General features: G+C 45.3%; 1 protein-coding gene and 1 pseudogene across 1 annotated transcript in view; one reads left to right on the plus strand and one right to left on the minus strand.

Moving 5' to 3' along the window:
* Window positions 1-16,575, minus strand: part of ECT2L (epithelial cell transforming 2 like) — a 79,329-nt gene that overhangs the window by 42,841 nt on the left and 19,913 nt on the right. The window contains exons 3-8 of the mRNA XM_045294591.1: window positions 16,184-16,346; window positions 13,754-14,006; window positions 12,727-12,895; window positions 8,536-8,674; window positions 6,415-6,583; window positions 2,487-2,615 (exon numbers count right to left, since the gene is read on the minus strand). Of these exons, the coding sequence (XP_045150526.1) occupies window positions 2,487-2,615; window positions 6,415-6,583; window positions 8,536-8,674; window positions 12,727-12,895; window positions 13,754-14,006; window positions 16,184-16,346 (1,022 nt within the window). The remainder of the gene's footprint in view (window positions 1-2,486; window positions 2,616-6,414; window positions 6,584-8,535; window positions 8,675-12,726; window positions 12,896-13,753; window positions 14,007-16,183; window positions 16,347-16,575) is intronic.
* The window catches only part of LOC115871009, a 663-nt pseudogene continuing 609 nt past the window's right edge, over window positions 16,522-16,575 (plus strand).

The following is a 16,575-nucleotide window of genomic DNA, read 5'->3' on the forward strand; positions in this document are numbered from 1 at the left end:
CGGAGCCCTCTGTACTGCTATGTGGACTAACTAGCGGTTCTATTCCTTCATGCTCTATCTATCTACTCATAAATGTCCTGGTTCATATTTCTAGAGAACCCTGTCTAACATTCTCAGTAACTTTACTTTAACTCAGTAACTGAGTGTAGGGCTTCTTTAGGACTCCGCTTTCTCATTTGTAAAATAGCATATATTTTAAATTGGTGTCAAGCAATTTCCAACTCTTGGTGGTCCCTTCTCTGAGCGTCGGAGAGAATAGGGCTCCATGGGGTTTTCAACAGCTGATGTTTCAGAAACAGATCACCAGGCCTTTCTTTGGAGGTGCCAACATGTGGATTAACACAGCATCCCTCGAGGTTAGTAGCCAAATCCACACCCTTTGCACCACCCAGTCAAATCTCTATCACTGCTCAAGAAGTGTTTATGGCTCTTGTTTATAAAGCTTTTTAGATAACTATGACATTTAAGATACTTTAAGTTTCAAGTCACAGAACACCAGTTTAGAACTGAATAAACAACCAAAGGCCATATTATGTCATTTACTCTGACAACATAGAAGTGAAGCCTGCTCAGGGCAAGTTGACTGGGGAGGCATCAGCCAGGTCAACCCAAGTCCAGTCTCTCTGCTCTCTGCTCTCGTTCCCAGCATGGTGCCCAACCAGCGACAGAGTGCACAAGTTCGATGAGCAAGCGGATTGAACATCCTCAGGCAAAGGAGTGTGAGAGCAGGAATGTCTGAGCAGATTAACTGAATGGTCTGGAAGTGGTTCTCAGAGAGACCAAGCTTACTATTGAGACTTCAGAGGGAATAAAGTTCAAGAGTAAAACCACAGGAGCAGTGCCTGAGGGGGTGGACTATGTGATTTTGAACTTAGAAGCCAACATCTTGGATGGTCCATCCAGGTAGAGACTGCATTTGAGAAGCTTAGGGATGGCTTTATGGCCCCAGTGATGGTCAGGAACCTATGGTGTGAGGGCACTACATTCCATCGGAACTCTCATGTCATTAACTCCATCGTTCTTTACCTCTTCTGCCTTTCATTACTGCACTTTCTTGTAACCTGTCTTTTTCTTCTACTCTGGTTTAAAAATCTGCATGGCTCTCCATGTAAAGGTAATACGGCATCATTAAAAAACAGAGAGGGTAGCACAGCAGTAGAAACCTGCTGAACTCATAGAGAACAGAAACGCAGCAGAAGAAATGAAGTAGCATACAATAAGTAAGGAAACCCACTAATAATTTTCTTCAACTACTGTTAACACCTTGGTATAAACCCTCCTAGGCTCATTTGTATACATATGTCCCCACACTTGGCAGCCCCCCCACCCCCACCACACACACACACAGGGAACCACACTGCCTATACTGTGCAACCTATTCTTTTACATTGATTTCACAAGGAGAATACTTGAAAACGGTACCTAAAGATGCCTGCTGTTGATATTCTGGTATACTTCCTCCTACACTTGTAGTTGTACATTTGCACATAGTTGATATCATGAATTTTTGATAACTTTGCTAAGGTTTAACCAAAGGATTTTACCAAGTACTTTGAATTTCACTTTGTTTTAAGCCCCTTTTAATCTTTTTGCCTTTTCCTTTCTGATGGTGAAGGCCTGGTAGGGTCCTGCCTGCAGTGCTATGAAATAAGAGGATAGAAAGAACAATAGAACGGTCCCCTAAGGAAGGAGTAATATAAAATAGTTCGGAGAAAATTTAATATCATCCTCCCTCTCCTCTGCTTGGCTAAAAGACAAAGCCCAGGAATGCACAGCTTTAAGTGATGAGTGAGCCATGGGATCAAAGGCTTCTGAGATTTTTCCTTCAAGAGTTTGAAACCAGCTTTGCATCACAGAGTATGACTCTAGACTGGAAGACCCTTATGTTCCATCAGCAACCCGTGACCTCTAACAAACTCACTTTTTAAAATATTTAAATATCCAAATATGTAGGTTATTTTTTTAGTGCCTACATGCTAATGCTCTTTGGATACATACAAGTCCTGTAGGATCAAGGTATGGCACCAGGATCCTAACTTTTAGAGACCATGGAGATCTACAAACTGGTGGAAGGTCATAAAACTAAAAAGTGGCATAAGAGGGATTCAAGTCCAGAGCCTCAAACCAAAGTCCAGGTTAATTCAAAGTCAACATCACTACCATCATCACAGTGGCCAGGGATATTTTCTCAGACTGTTTAATTCTAGTTCCCATGAGAACCTGTCCCCTGTCTCGGAATCACTGAGTTGACTACATTTGCCAGACTAATGCTGTTGACCATGACCATTACTGTTTCTGAAGGGACAGTTTAGCCTACCACTCACCCTCCTCTTCCCTCCAATCCCTGGGTCTGTGAGATATAAAAAGAGAGAGAAAGAAGGATCAATGTGACTGGTTTTCCTCTTTGACGGCATCCCGCAGATGCACACCATGTCGTCAGAAGACAGGCAGGACCCCTCTGTTCCTGTGGTTCATTCAAAACTAACCTGATGCTGCAAGTGGTACAAAGAGGTCCACATGACCCCCTTCTTCTTCGGTAGCCACATAGCTTCCCAATTTCTCCCAGAAGTCTCTCACTTCAGGCTGCAATAAATTTCTGATCCCAATTTTATACCCTGAAAAAAAAGATATATATTAGTTTGTAACATTATCTTGAAGAGAAACTCTTGATGGTTAGGAAAAATCCAGCCATGAATTCAGGAAGTCAACAGCTGCTTCAAACTGAGGAATCAAGACCCACAAGGCATCTCCTCTTCAGTGCTGGACACCACAGTGGCCCGGAGCTCCTTCACCCTCTAGAGGAGTTGAACGATTACATCCAGGTCACTGTGTCTCCAGAGGGAACAAGAGTCACATGGTTCACGTTCTGGGGCTACTGGCAAGGAAGCTAAGAGATTTCACGCAGCCTCCTTGGACACTTTTCTTTCATGCGCGAGAAAGTTGTTTCCAGGGGACATGCTTCAGGAAATAAGAATTTGCCACTCTTCTCTGCGTACTAAATCCAAGAAACAGAAATGAATCAGAAGAGATCACCCAACCATGATCATTAGTGTCGCAAAGTCATGAGGCTTCAAATGCCCACCAGTGGTGCCTTGGTAGACAGGCATGCTCCTAGTTCCCAGCCAGGAGTAGAGGAGAGGAAACATTTCTTCAGAACAACCTCACACACACACAAACAACCTCACACACACACAACCTCACACACACAAACAGCCTCACACACACACAACCTCACACACACACAAACAACCTAACACACACACAAACCTCACACATAAACAACCTCACACACACACAAACAACCTCACACACAACCTCACACACACAACCTCACACACACATAAACAACCTCACACAAACAACCTCACACACACACAACCTCACACACACACAAACAACCACACACACATAAACAACCTCACACACACAACCTCACACATAAACAACCTCACTCACACACACACACACAAACAACCTCACACACACACAACCTCACATACACAGACAACCTCACACACATAACCTCACACACAAACAACCTCACACACACAAACAACCTCACACACACAAACAACCACACACACACACACAAACAACCTCACACACACACAAACAACCTCACACACATAAACAACCTCACACACACACAAACAACCTCATACACATAAATAACTTCACACACACACACAACCTCACACACACACACAAACAAAGGCCAGGAGAGTGGGGAGGGTGGAAGGGGACAACACTGGAAACCAAACTCATTGCTATCGAGTGTGGGAAACTGACAAGTAGGGAACTAGGACAGGATTTTATTCCCGAGCTTATAACGGAGGGAATCTGGAAAGCTAGTATTGCACAGTAGGAAAGCCACCACTTTGGTAAGTTAGCGATAAAGTCCAAATACATTATCCTGCCTAAAATATTATTCCCACAGATTCCCCCCTAACAGTTAAGCTGCCGGAAAGTGAACACATGGGTGATTCTCACTATCGAAGCAGACTGTGTTAGTCTGGGTAGACTAGAGAAACAAATTCATAGAGCCTCTCCTATGTGTATAAGAGAGAATTTTATATAAAGGGTAATTGTACATTAAGAAAGCATCCCAACATAGTCCAGTCCAAGCCCCTAAGTCTCTTCAGACTCAAGAAACACATGCAATGATGCCGAGTGCAGGGTGATCACAGGCCAGTGGGTAGAAAGTCTTTGGATCCAGTGGTGGTGTAAGCATCTCAGCGCTGGCAGGGGTCTTCACGTGGCTTCTCCAGCACCCAGGGCTGCATCAGGGTAGATCCATAGGGATGTCTCGCATGGCGTCAGCCTCCTCAGTAGAGAGTCTCCGAGGGTCAAGAGAGAGAAGTATCTTCCACCCCCAAAGAGGAAATACAGGAGTTCCCAGAATTCTCAGGAGAGAGGCCTCATTGCCTATAGAATGATTGACAGACTAGACTCCAGCCCTTCCCAATGCTCATATTGACACCAGATTATGTAACTACCACACAGGCATTCCTTGATTATCTCCTCCCCCCACCCCCGCCGCACACATCCCACCCATGCCTTCCCCCAATGCAGGCATCAGGTTTCCTCACCTGTGAGCTCAGGGAGTTTACTGTGATTACCACCCTCCTGGTGATGTATGTAGCTCCTGAATATGCATGTCTATGGGTACCTATAAATGCCCCGAGACAGTAAAGACTCCCTTTCTCTTCTCCTACCTCCACATGGACCACCAAGAGGGGCTGAGGTGGGCTGCGACCATGAAATGTGTCTGACTCCTTCATTTTACTTTCTCCTATCTTTCCTATTCTCTATGACTTCGCTATAACCTTTACATATTATTTACATATAACCTTTACATCGTACATATTATCGCCATACACTTGCACCTACAGATCCTGCGGTTGTTAGAGGCTGGTTTACTCTGACCATCGGGTCGATGCCAACTGATAGCAACCCTGTAGGGCAGGGTAGAGCTAGCTCTGTGAGGGTCTGAGACTGTCACTCAGAGCAGCTGGTGGTTTCGAACCTTAGAGATCGCAGCCCAGTTCATAACCACTATGCCACCATCTAGAGGAGAGTGAAACCCAAACCAGAGAACCAAGCCCACTGCCACTGCGTAGGTTCCACTTCACGGCCAGGCCGCGTGTTACAAAGTAGAACTGCTTCATCAGGTTTCCTGGATGCTGATCTGTCCAGCACGAGCCCTGGTAACACACTGGGTTAAGCATAATCAAACGGCCAGAAGTTGGGACCCGCCAGCTGCTCCTCAGGAGAAAGAGGAGGCAATGTGACTCTAAGATTCAGTCTTGGAAACCTGTGGGGCAGTTCTACTTGGCCCTGCAGGGTCACTAAGAATTAGAATCTTCACAGAAGCAGGTTGCTAGGTCTTCCTGTTGCAGGGCTACTGGGTGGGCTCAACCTGCCAACCTTTAGGTTAGTAGGCAAAGGCAAGCCATCTGCGCCAGCCAGATATGAGTTACAAGGCAAGTGTACATTCACTCCCAAAGAAAATGTATTTGTGCTTTACCTAGGGGAGAAAGACAGGTGGTGAAATGTAGACCACAGCTTGCTCTAGACACGGAGTGAACTGAAAAAGGAAACCAATCTAATCAAAGCCACTCCCATCTAGAAGGTTTGAATGCCAAGGTTAAATTAAAACTAACATAAAGCAGCTTGTTTTTGCTAATGATAAAACTCAGCAAGATGACAGACAACTTGGGGACCCACTCTGCCATTTTGTGCATTCCCTGCCAGCTAGATGAACATCCATCTTAATCCTCCTCCTACAGGGCTGGAAGTCACTCACTGCCAGTGAGTCGATGCCGATTCAAAATGGGTCTATAGGGCCGGGTAGAATTGCGCCTTTGTGCTTCTGAGACTATAACTGTTGATGGGAATAGAAAGGCCCGTCTGTCTCTCAAGGGTGGTTGGTGGTTTCAAACTGCCAGCCTGTGGATTGCAACCCAATTTGTACCCACAGTTACCAAGGCTCCCTGGTAGATGGAATGGAAGGGACGGAAGAGTTCGTGTTAATAAGGTTAAGAACATTCTATCCTAGGTGATAAAGAAGAAAACAGGTTATATTATGAGGAAGACTTGCATAGCTAGTTCTAATCATTCGTCATCATCCTGGAAAAATAAGATTTGGAATTTTGCATTCAATTTTGCACTGCAATTTTGCAAGGACGCTGCATAAGAGCGTAATGCCATCAGCCAAGTGTTTTCTTTGTGGTAAAAACTAAGTGGGAGTACCACAGATGTCACCCTTGCTCCCTGATTTATAGATCTTGGGGTTTGTTGTTGTTAATCCTTTGGTGAAGCCAACATCAGTGCTCCATAGCAAATGAGAACTTACCTCTGAAAAAAACTATATAAGGGCAAAGATACTTGATTGGTCCTTACCAGCCCCCTTACCTTGCAGTAAGTTGATTTCTCTGCTATCTCCATCACTAAATATCCCCAGGCTCTGTGCCTTCTGCCCGCCCAGTGCTTTCTCCAAGAGCGAGAGCAGGCTTTCCAAGGTCAAGCCACAGTGTTCATAGACCTCAGAGATGACCTCGGCCTTCACACTATCCACAACCATCTGGAAAAGAGAACCAAAGCTATAGAAAGCCAAGCCCGCCTTTTTAGGATAGTTATTAATGAAAGAAATATAGTGGGTACGGTATATGCTGTGATTTGTAAAGAATGCCTTGCTATTTTCAGAACTTATAGAAACAGGATGATAAGCTTCTTTCTCCATTGGCTTATTTTTAACATTATCTCTTTCTTAATTATATATAGAGAAAAGCAGCCACATGTAGCTCCATCACTCAGAGAGAAATAATATGACCCCTCTAGCTGACTTTCTCCCCATGGTTTTTCCTTGCACACACTCTTGCACAGACACATATACAAATAAAAACAATAAAATTAAGATTGTGCAATTTTGCAAACGGGCTGCTTAAGTGGATTGGAAATTTTTCTCTTTTTGAATAGTGGTGTTTTTACAATATTGATTGATAACTGTTTCCCATTGCAATAAATATGAAGACAACTGTTCTTCAAATTTAACAGCACAATAAACTTTCCTTGTGGCAAAGGTTGTTCACAGCGACAGACAGCCTGTAAAGCCTTTGAAGTGGCTGGTTTGTTTTTCAACTTGTGGCATTACTTTCTGGAGGTCGCAGTTCAATGGCATAGAACGTCACTGCATGGCAAGCCCCTGGGTGGTGGTTAGATCTTAGCTCAACTGGTAACAGGGTGATAGCGTAGGGGTGCCGTCCAACCTACCAGTCAGGTCACAGCTTGGTGATGCCTCTGGTACTGAGAGACACTGGGCAGCGCTCTCGCTCTCTCTCTCTCTCTCTCTCTCTCTCTCTCTCTCTCTCTCTCAGGCTTTCGTCTTCCCTGCTTGCTTGGATTCAGTGTCTGCCTCCAGGGCCGGCCCCACGTGGGCTGCCAACCCTGGGAGCTGTCGACGCCCTGCACAAGCTCCCACAGACCTTGGTCCCGTGTGAGTCTGCCTCCACCGGCATTTTGGCGTTTACAGCTTTTTAAAAATACTGATTTCTGCTGATGGTGCCCAGCTATCAAAACATATTGTGTCTGGGGTCTAAAAGGCTTAAAGATAAACAAGCGGCCATCTAGCTCAGAAGCAACAAAGCCTACATGGAAGAAGCACACGCCTGTGTGATCATGAGGTGTCGATAGGATCAGGTATCAGGCATCAAAGACCCAGAATAAAAAAATCCTATCATTGTGAATGAGAGGGAGTGTGGAGTGGAGACCCAAAGCCTATCTGTAGGCAATTTGACATCCCCTTACAGTAGGGTTGCAAAGAGGAGACAGGCCAGTCATGTTGCAGTATAGTACCGATGAAATCTACAACTTTCCTCCAGTTCTATCATGATCCTAATTCTACCTTATAAATCTGGCTAGACCAGAGCATGGACACAGGTACAGATCAGAGCTGGAAACACAGGGAATCCAGGATAGATAAACCCCTCAGGACCAATATTGAGAGCAGCCATACCAGGAGGGTAAGGGGAAGGTGGGGGGGAGATAGGGAGAACCAATCACAATGATCTCCCTAGAGCCCCCTCCCAGGGAGATGGACAACAGAAAAGTGGGTGAAGGGAGACATCAGTCAGTGTAAGACATGAACAAATAATAATAATTTATAAATTATCAAGAGTTCATGAGGGAGGGAGAGAAAAAATGAGAAGTTGATACCAAGAGCTCAAGTAGAAAGAAAATTATTTTTAAAATGATGATGGCAACAAATGTACAAATGTGCTTGACACAATGGGTGGATGGATGGATGGATTGTGATGAGTTGTATGATTTTTTCAAAATATTGATTTCTGGATACCTTTTTGCTTCCAATTTTGAAATTGCTTGGGGTCTATACCTTTCCACAGAGGTGAGACCACTTTGCTCTTAGGGAATGAATCGTGTTTACGTATATTGAGCCGGGAAGCCTGCCCCACGCCCTCCAGGCCAGATGGAGCACACTGATTCAGAAAGGCACTGGCCTGGTGCCATCCTTCGTACCTCATATGCTGGAATCCGAGATGATATTAATATGCAATGTAACTGGGAAGCATTTGAAGGGCAGTCGTAACTTTTATACACTCCACGCCCGTTTTTCTTTGACAACAAAGGGTAAGAGTTGCTTCCAGAAACGTTACTTCTATAAGGGGAAAAAAGAAAAGCAAATGAAAATTTCATTTCCTCTTAATGTTCTTTAAGCATTACCATATGATCTGCATCAGTTAGTCCAGACAGCACACCTGGCTTCAGTCTGTCAAGGGGACAGTAGCAATGGGACACATAGGCAGAGCAGGGCCACCCTGTCCTCCGGGCCTCTCTTCTTCCACATCAAGGGGTGCAGTGATGTCCTGGGACCTCCTTAGCTTTTCTGGAACACTCAAGATGCATGTAGTGACATACTTAGGGCTTCAAGATGGCATTTTAAAAAGCAGCAGCTTAAATCATTTGATGGTAAAAGAAGTGTTTCCTCAATAAGTAATGTTGAGAGAAGAGAATTTCCACATGCAGGAAGTCAGAGTCAAAATGGACTGCAATGTGCAAACTAAGCCCATGCAGTTCTTAGTGGGGAAATGTAGGGGCACTGTTACCAAGCCTAGCTCTCCACAATGGACTATTGAATACAGTAGGGAACTCACTAACACCCAAAGTCAAAATAAATAAATGAGGCCTTATGGAAATTAGCTTTTGGTTTGCCAAAGGCTTTATTTTCTTAAAAAGTGAAAAGACAATCTACCTCCTGGGAAAATACCTTCAGAAACGATTTGTCAGATAGAAAGCTAATAACTTTGGAAAGCACAAAAAGACAACTCAATCACAAAACAGACAAAGGTCCTGAATGGACATTTCATCAAAGGGGACATTCAACTAGCCAATGCTCATCATCATCATCCATCGGAGATGCAAATCAAAATCACAATGAAATGTGGGAGGAGAGCCACCTGTCACTCTCACAAGGATGGTGAAGACTAAAAAGTAAAAATAGCAAATGGTAGAGAGGATATAGGGAAATTGGAACCGGTACCCATGGCCAGTGGGAATAAAAATGGTACAGCCATTACGGAAAATATAGGAAGCCTGGTGGTGTAATGGTTTCACATTGGGGTACGATCTGCACGGTTGGCAGTTCAAAACCACCAGCAGTTCCATAGGACAAAAGGTGGGCTCTCTACTCCCGTAAACAGTTACCGTCTTGGAAACCCACACCAGGTCGCCATGAGTTAGCATTGAGTCAATGGCAGTGGGAGAGATGATGGAAAACAGAGTGGCTCTTTCTCAGAAATTTCAAAATGGAACTACCTAGAGACCAGCAATTTCCCTCCTGGTATATTTTCAAAGGGTTTAAAAGCAGAGACTCAAACAGAGTTCATTGCAGCATGATTCACAGCAGCCAAAAGGTGAAACCCTAAATGCCCATCGAGAGCTGAATGTATGAGCAAAGTGTGGTACATACATACAGCAGAACCCTCCTCGGCCAGTTGGCAAAATGAAGTCTTCATGCATGCCTACATTATGGGTGGAGCGTGAGGACATGCTGAGTGAAATGCGTCAATCACGAAAGGACAGATATTATGTGAATGCATGAATCTTTTTTTTTTCTGAACAGCCAAGAAAAAAATGGCCATTTATTAAGTTTCAACAAAGCGTTGTACTTTTGAAAAGCAACTTTCGGTGCATTTTCTTCAACAATCACATTCTATGAGGAAAAACATTAAAAGCCACAAACTTTTTATGAATCATTTTTTAAAGTTAAAAACAAACAAACATTTAGCTGCTAAAGTTGCTTATGTGTAACCAAACACCTCATAGGACTGTTTCTTTAGTTTGGAAATACAGGTTATAGGTTATGGGACATTCCAGGTCATTGACCTAATAATATGTTTATCACTTTAGTTTTATCTCATAATTTGACAGAGTGCCTAAGGTCTCCCGAGCTTGCACCCAGTCATCCATGGCTCAGCAGTCGTCTATATTTGCCTGAAGCAGAAATGAAAAAGGAGAGTCAGGCATAGGAAGAAGAGAGGGAAGGTTAGCTGATAGATTCCATGAACACCTGCCTCCTTTGCCACAAGACCAGAAGAAGTGGCTATCATTCCTGAACATTTAGATCCATGATCCCACTGGAGAATTCTGTCCAGAAAGGGAGAAAAAACAACCGAATTTTACATCCCTATGGGCTTCTGGAGTGCAGTGAAACTTATTAACAGGGCCCTTCTATGCATGTCTCTGTAACTCTCACCCAATGGTTGGATGAGATAACACAATAGGCATGTGAAGCACTCATAGAGGGCACTGGTCCATTTTGTTGCTATTCCCCTGGATATAAGAGTGCTACCTCCATCGCAGGAACACAGAGACTCTCAGGACCAGCAAGGAAGAAAAGCCACCAGTGCAGCTTGTTCCCAATCTCTGTCTAAAGTAACAGAAGCTGAGACCAGGGGCACTAAGGACTGAGGCACAGACATCCTGGGACAGAGCAGAGGCCAAAGCCAGGAGACCAGGAGGCAGAACAGATGAGTCGTGCTAAGACGATGGGACTGTGAGGCAGGGTAGTGGGCTGGCTGCCTGGCCCGTGGAGACAAGACAAGGGACCATGCAGCTGAGAGGCTGAGGGCCTGAAAAAGACGACTGCTGACTGAAGAAACATGTGACTGTGGGCCAAAGACCTGAATGGTTTCTGATCCAGGTTTTGGGTAACCTATTAACTTTCCTCATCAACCACCATAAATCGTGGATACTGTCTGTGAGTTCTATGTGGTCATGGCAACAGATTATTGAATCCAAGCAGAAAGGCAGACTGTTATGGAAGGCACGGTAGTGTCAGTGTAGGGCACAGAAACAAGGAGGCTGGAGGCATGTCTGTCCTCTGCCTTGTGGCAATCAGTCTGCGGCGACTGTAGAGACTGATTCTCCCCATCCCTTGTGTAGCCAGAGGTCAGCCAGGGCCTCCAGACCTGTTGCTCAACTTCACCCTTTCAGGAGCCATGAAAGGTGTGTGAGCCCTGGCCTGAAATGAGGGTCCTGATCTCATCTTGAAGTCTTAAGCCAAATTATTCTCTGAAATATTAAAACCAAACAAGAGCTTAAGTAGTTTAAAAAGAGAGAGAAAAAAAGCTGCCCTGAGCCTTATACTCTTTTAGGAACTGTCTATATAGGATAAAATGGACAACAGCCAATCAGGTGATTAGCCAGGCTTCTTAGAGGGCAGTGAATTTATGTTCATGATGGAGGGCAGCTCAAAAAACAGCATGAGAATGGCTGCACTTCCCGGATATGACCCAGGGGACTAGACTGTCCATGGAGGAACCATTGCTCTCTGGTCTGCCAAAAGGGGGCTTCCAACAGTGCGTGGGAAAACGGAATGAAAGGGTAATGAAAATTTTCCCCAAAATTTTTGAAGACCCTCAACACAGCAATATAATCCATAAAATTTGAAGGGGAGAGATAAGAGCATTCAAGACATTTTGAATAACCCTAGCCATCTGCGCAGTGGGGCATTTAGAGCAACATCTCCCTTCTCCCCACCTCCCTGTCAGGAGTCCTGGTTATGTAGTGGATTAGGCATGTGGCTGGTAACCATGAGGTCGGCAGTTTGAAACCACCAGCAGCTCTTCTGGTGGAAAAGATGAGCTCTCCTATTACCCTAAAGAGTGAGTCTTGGAAACCCAAAGGGACAATTCAGCCCTTTCCTACAGCATAGCTTTGAGTGGGGTCAACTCCATGGCCGTGAGTTGTCTTATTTGATACAATGGGTTGATAAGCAGCTCCAACAACGGGCTCAAAGATAACAGTTGTCAGGATGGCACAGGACCCGGGGTGTTTCATTCCGCCATCCACAGGGTGACTGTGAGTCAGAACTGACTCCAGGATGCCTAACAAGAACAACAGCGTCCCATGAAAAATATGTTGTAGAAAAACCTGATCTTTCCTTAAAAGCTTTCCACAGAAAATGCACTACACCCACCAGAAAGCCTCCCTGCAGGCGGGGAATATTTAAAACATAAGTCCTGCGTGTGGTTCTCTGTTTCCCTCTTTAGACAGCATGGTGAAGACCTTCAGCAGTCCTATAGATGTTCCATAGGCTACGAGTCATACCATCCTCCTAGATGGCTGTGTAGTCGCTGGATTATGGGCCAAGGGGCTCTTGATATCGTGGGATGGTTTGGAGCCTTCAGGAGCTGGGGGGTTGCTTACCGCTTGGGCAAGGCTTCTAAGGATGCCAAAACAAGCTGTTTCTCCAAAGCTTCGTGTAGTCCCACTCGATCCCTCACAGTCTGGGAGAGACGTGGTTGGCATCTGGATCGTAACAATCTAGAGCAGCCTGTTCCACTCACCCAAGGGGGCCGGGCTTTGAATAACTCCTCTGAAAAACAAACAGTGACAGACACGGCTGTTTCCTTCAGGCTTCCTCCGGCCGAGGCAACATGGATAAAGGCATCACTCACAGCGGGCCAGGGATGTATTCCAAGTGTCAGTAATTATAACCCGTGTCACAGGGTCTGTGGGGATTGCTCATCCTCTCGGCACTGGGCTTGCAAGGGACCAGCCTTTGGGGGTCAAGTCACAAAGCTCAAAGAATGAGCAAAGCTTTCCTCGCAGAGACTGGTGCAGCCGTGTGCAGGCTTCCCATCCCTTTCTGCCTTGCTGCGTGGCTACAAGGAAGGTCCTACTTGTTCCACCCTCACCAGAGGGTGAGTTGGTGAAACAAAGGAAGGGAAGAACGCCCACTGGTTTCACTGGGTACTTTGACACGTGGTGCGACTCTCCTTTCCACCGCTCCCCCTTCTGTACTGAACCTGCTCCCGGGTCTTTGTGGGAGAACGATGGGGCAGTCTGCCTCAGAAACCCTTGGGAGTCCTCTGTGCTGCGCGCTCGCTAAGAGTCAGAACTGATTCAAAGGCAGTGGGTTTGGTCGGGGGCGGGGTAGTATTCTTTCTTCTCTCTCCTCGTTGGTTTTAGGTCTTAGGCACCCGAGAGGAACTGGGGTGACCATGGAGGCCCTGACCTTTGGCATTCTATAGTTCATCTGAAACCTTTTTGGTTTTATTCACAAATCACTTGCACGGGCGAGTGGCAGGTGGGGGTTGGGAGGGGGGCAGTGTGAGAGCTTGTCCTGAACATACTTTAAACAGTTCCCCCACTTCCTCCTCTAAGGGAATTTGTGTGGAAATCCATTTGCTTCTACAATAGAGACGATGCAAAATTTTAAAATACCACTCACTCTTGCGTAGTGTGATTTTCTCCCAGATGATTTGTCTTAGACACCGTTCTCTTTGTCTCTCCCGTACTTCCTCATCTCCTGCTGTGGGTTCATTCAGGGTTCCATAGACAGCAGCCGCTTCCCGCGGCGTCAGCCAGTCTAAGTGGGACACACAGGCCAGGTAATGGTGCTTCCAAGCACCATACTCATTGCCTGTCGGCGTGTAGGGCAGAAACCATCCAAACTGAACACATTTGGGCCTCCATAAGCAATCCTTCAGGTGGGGACAGAGAGAGAGAAAGTTGACAAATCTTTTAAAAAGACAGTGTTCTGCTAATGAAGGAGCCCTGGTGGCATAGTGGTTACAAGTTGGGCTGTGAGCTGCAAGGTCCCCAGTTCAAAACCATCAGACATCCTTGGGAGAAAAACTGGGCTTTCTACCCAATAAATAGTTACAGTCTCAGAAACTCACAGGGCCAGTTCTACCCTGCCTATAAGGCCCTACAAAGTCGACATCAACTCGATGGCAGTGAGCTTGGGTTTGGTGGTACAGGGTATAGGGTTGTCATGAGTCTGGAGTGACTTGATGGCGGTGAGTTGGGTTTTTTTAGTTTGATGGTGTAGAGGAATCAACACTGAGCTTCCAACCACAAGGTCAGCAGTTCAAACCCCCAGTCATTCCATGGGAGATAGAGGAGCCTTTTGCTCCTGGAAAGATATATAGTCCCAGAAATCCACAGGGGTAGTTCTCCTTTGTCTGATAGGGTTGCTGTAACTCTAAGACAGTGAGTTTGGGGTTTGGGGGCGTTGGTGGTAGTGTGGGTTACGCTTTGGACTGCTAACTGCAAGGTTGGCAGTCTGGACCCACCAGCTGGTGATCCACAGGAAAAGATGAAGGTGTCTGCTCCCATGAAGATTGACAGTCTCAAAAACTCTAGGGGGCAATTCTACTCTGCCCTGTAGGGTTACTATGAGTTCTAATCAACTCAAGGTTTGTTTGTTTGTTTGTTTGTTTGTTTTCCTACTAATAATGTATTCAGGTAATTTTTTTTATTTTATTACATTGAAGTATCTGCTGCAGGTGACTTGTCATTTAAACTCGACCCTGAGAAATAAGCATACACTACTCCATAGGGAAAATATTCTTAAGGAACACACACAAACACATACACACACGAAGGGGCTGCAAAAAGTTCATGGAAAAATTCTATAACCTTTTCATTCTATTTTTCCATGAACTTTTTTTAAAGCTCCCTGTGTGTGCGTGTGTGTGTGTGTGTGTGTGTGTGTGTGTGTGTGTGTGTCTCTAAAATGCCTTTCTGATTTCCAGCTCCTATACATAGCTGTAGCATTTGATCGTTCTCATTCTAGATTCTCAGACTTCTGCTTCTGCCAATGATGATGTTGTTTTGTTCGATTATTTTCTGACCAACTCATCCACTGAGAATGACTTCTGACAGGATGGAAGGATATTACCATAATTTTTGACATACAAAAACAGACACTTTCATATGCAATCAAATATCTAGATAAACTATTACAAAAACAACTACTGCAAGGATTCTAGAGTTACCAAGGCTGAAAGGACTGTGTAACCAAGACCCCAGAGAGAAGAAAAACCCACCAGAGCCTGTGCTGACGCCAAAGCCAAGCTGCTTGGGCCAGGACGCACAGCAGGAAGTTGTTGCTGAAAGACTCAAAAACCAAAACCACACTCCCTGTCATCGAGTCATGCCGACTCTTAGTGACCCCACAGGGCAGAGTAGAACTGCCCCTATGGGTTTCTGAGACTCTAATTAGCCCAGTCTTTTTCCGAGGGAAGGTTGGTGGTTTCCAACTGCCACTCGTCATTCAAAGTCCATGCACCAGGGCTCTTAGCTGAAAGAGTAATATATGCCTATATGTAAATTACTACATTTAACTTAATGCCTTTCCCCCCACCCTCTCTTAAGAGTGTTAATTATGGTTCAGGTACTCTCAGCAAGCATGTTCAGGGGGAGAGAAAACCCAAAGCAGCCAAACTCACTGCCATTAATCTACTCAATATGGACACAGAGCAACCCTATCTAGGGTTTCCAATGCTATAAATCTTTATGGGTACAGTCTCATCTTTCGCCCTCAAAGCAGCTGGTGGGTTAGAACCATTAGCAGCTCAACGCTTACCCTTGAAGGCTCTTAACGCTGACTCATAGTGAGTCCCATGTGGGCTTCCTGAGACTGTAACTATTTACAGGAGTAAGTAGAAAGCCCAATCTTTCTCCCCACAGTGGGCTGCTGGTGGTTTCGAACTGCCAGCCATGTGGATCACAACTCAACTCATAACCACTACACCCCCAGGGCTCCCTATCACACGACTAGTGTTCTTTTCAGGGAAGAGAGCTACCCCAACGGTCTCACTACAAATGAGAGCAGTAATCGTGCACTACAACCAGGCAATGACAAGTGGTCAACCTGTTCCGTCAAAAACTTCCAGGGCCAGCTGACTTGCGCGGCTGCACACAGATCTTTGGGACTCAGAAAGGAAAAAATATAGAGAGAAATGAAGCGCGGGAACACTGTCGAGAAATCCACACGGGCCACCTCTGTCCTTTGTGCAAACCACTCTTGGACACACCTAAAAAGAAAAGCACGGTGATTAATTTAGAACACTTACTATATAAAACTAGCTAAAAGTCCAATGTAAATATTATTCTTTCTCTAATATCCCCCTGTGGCAAATAATAATTAAATCCACTAAGGCTCTGTTCTTCCGAGCACATTCGCGGCTGTGATCCATTCTGAAGAGGAAAATGACCCGCCTCTTCCTTTTCGTCCGGGGACAAGCTCTCGCGAGACTTTGGCCT

Source organism: Echinops telfairi, unplaced genomic scaffold, assembly GCF_000313985.2.
Source record: "Echinops telfairi isolate 266 unplaced genomic scaffold, ASM31398v2 ScPeMD7_3533;HRSCAF=4204_0, whole genome shotgun sequence".
Lineage (NCBI taxonomy): Eukaryota > Metazoa > Chordata > Mammalia > Afrosoricida > Tenrecidae > Echinops > Echinops telfairi.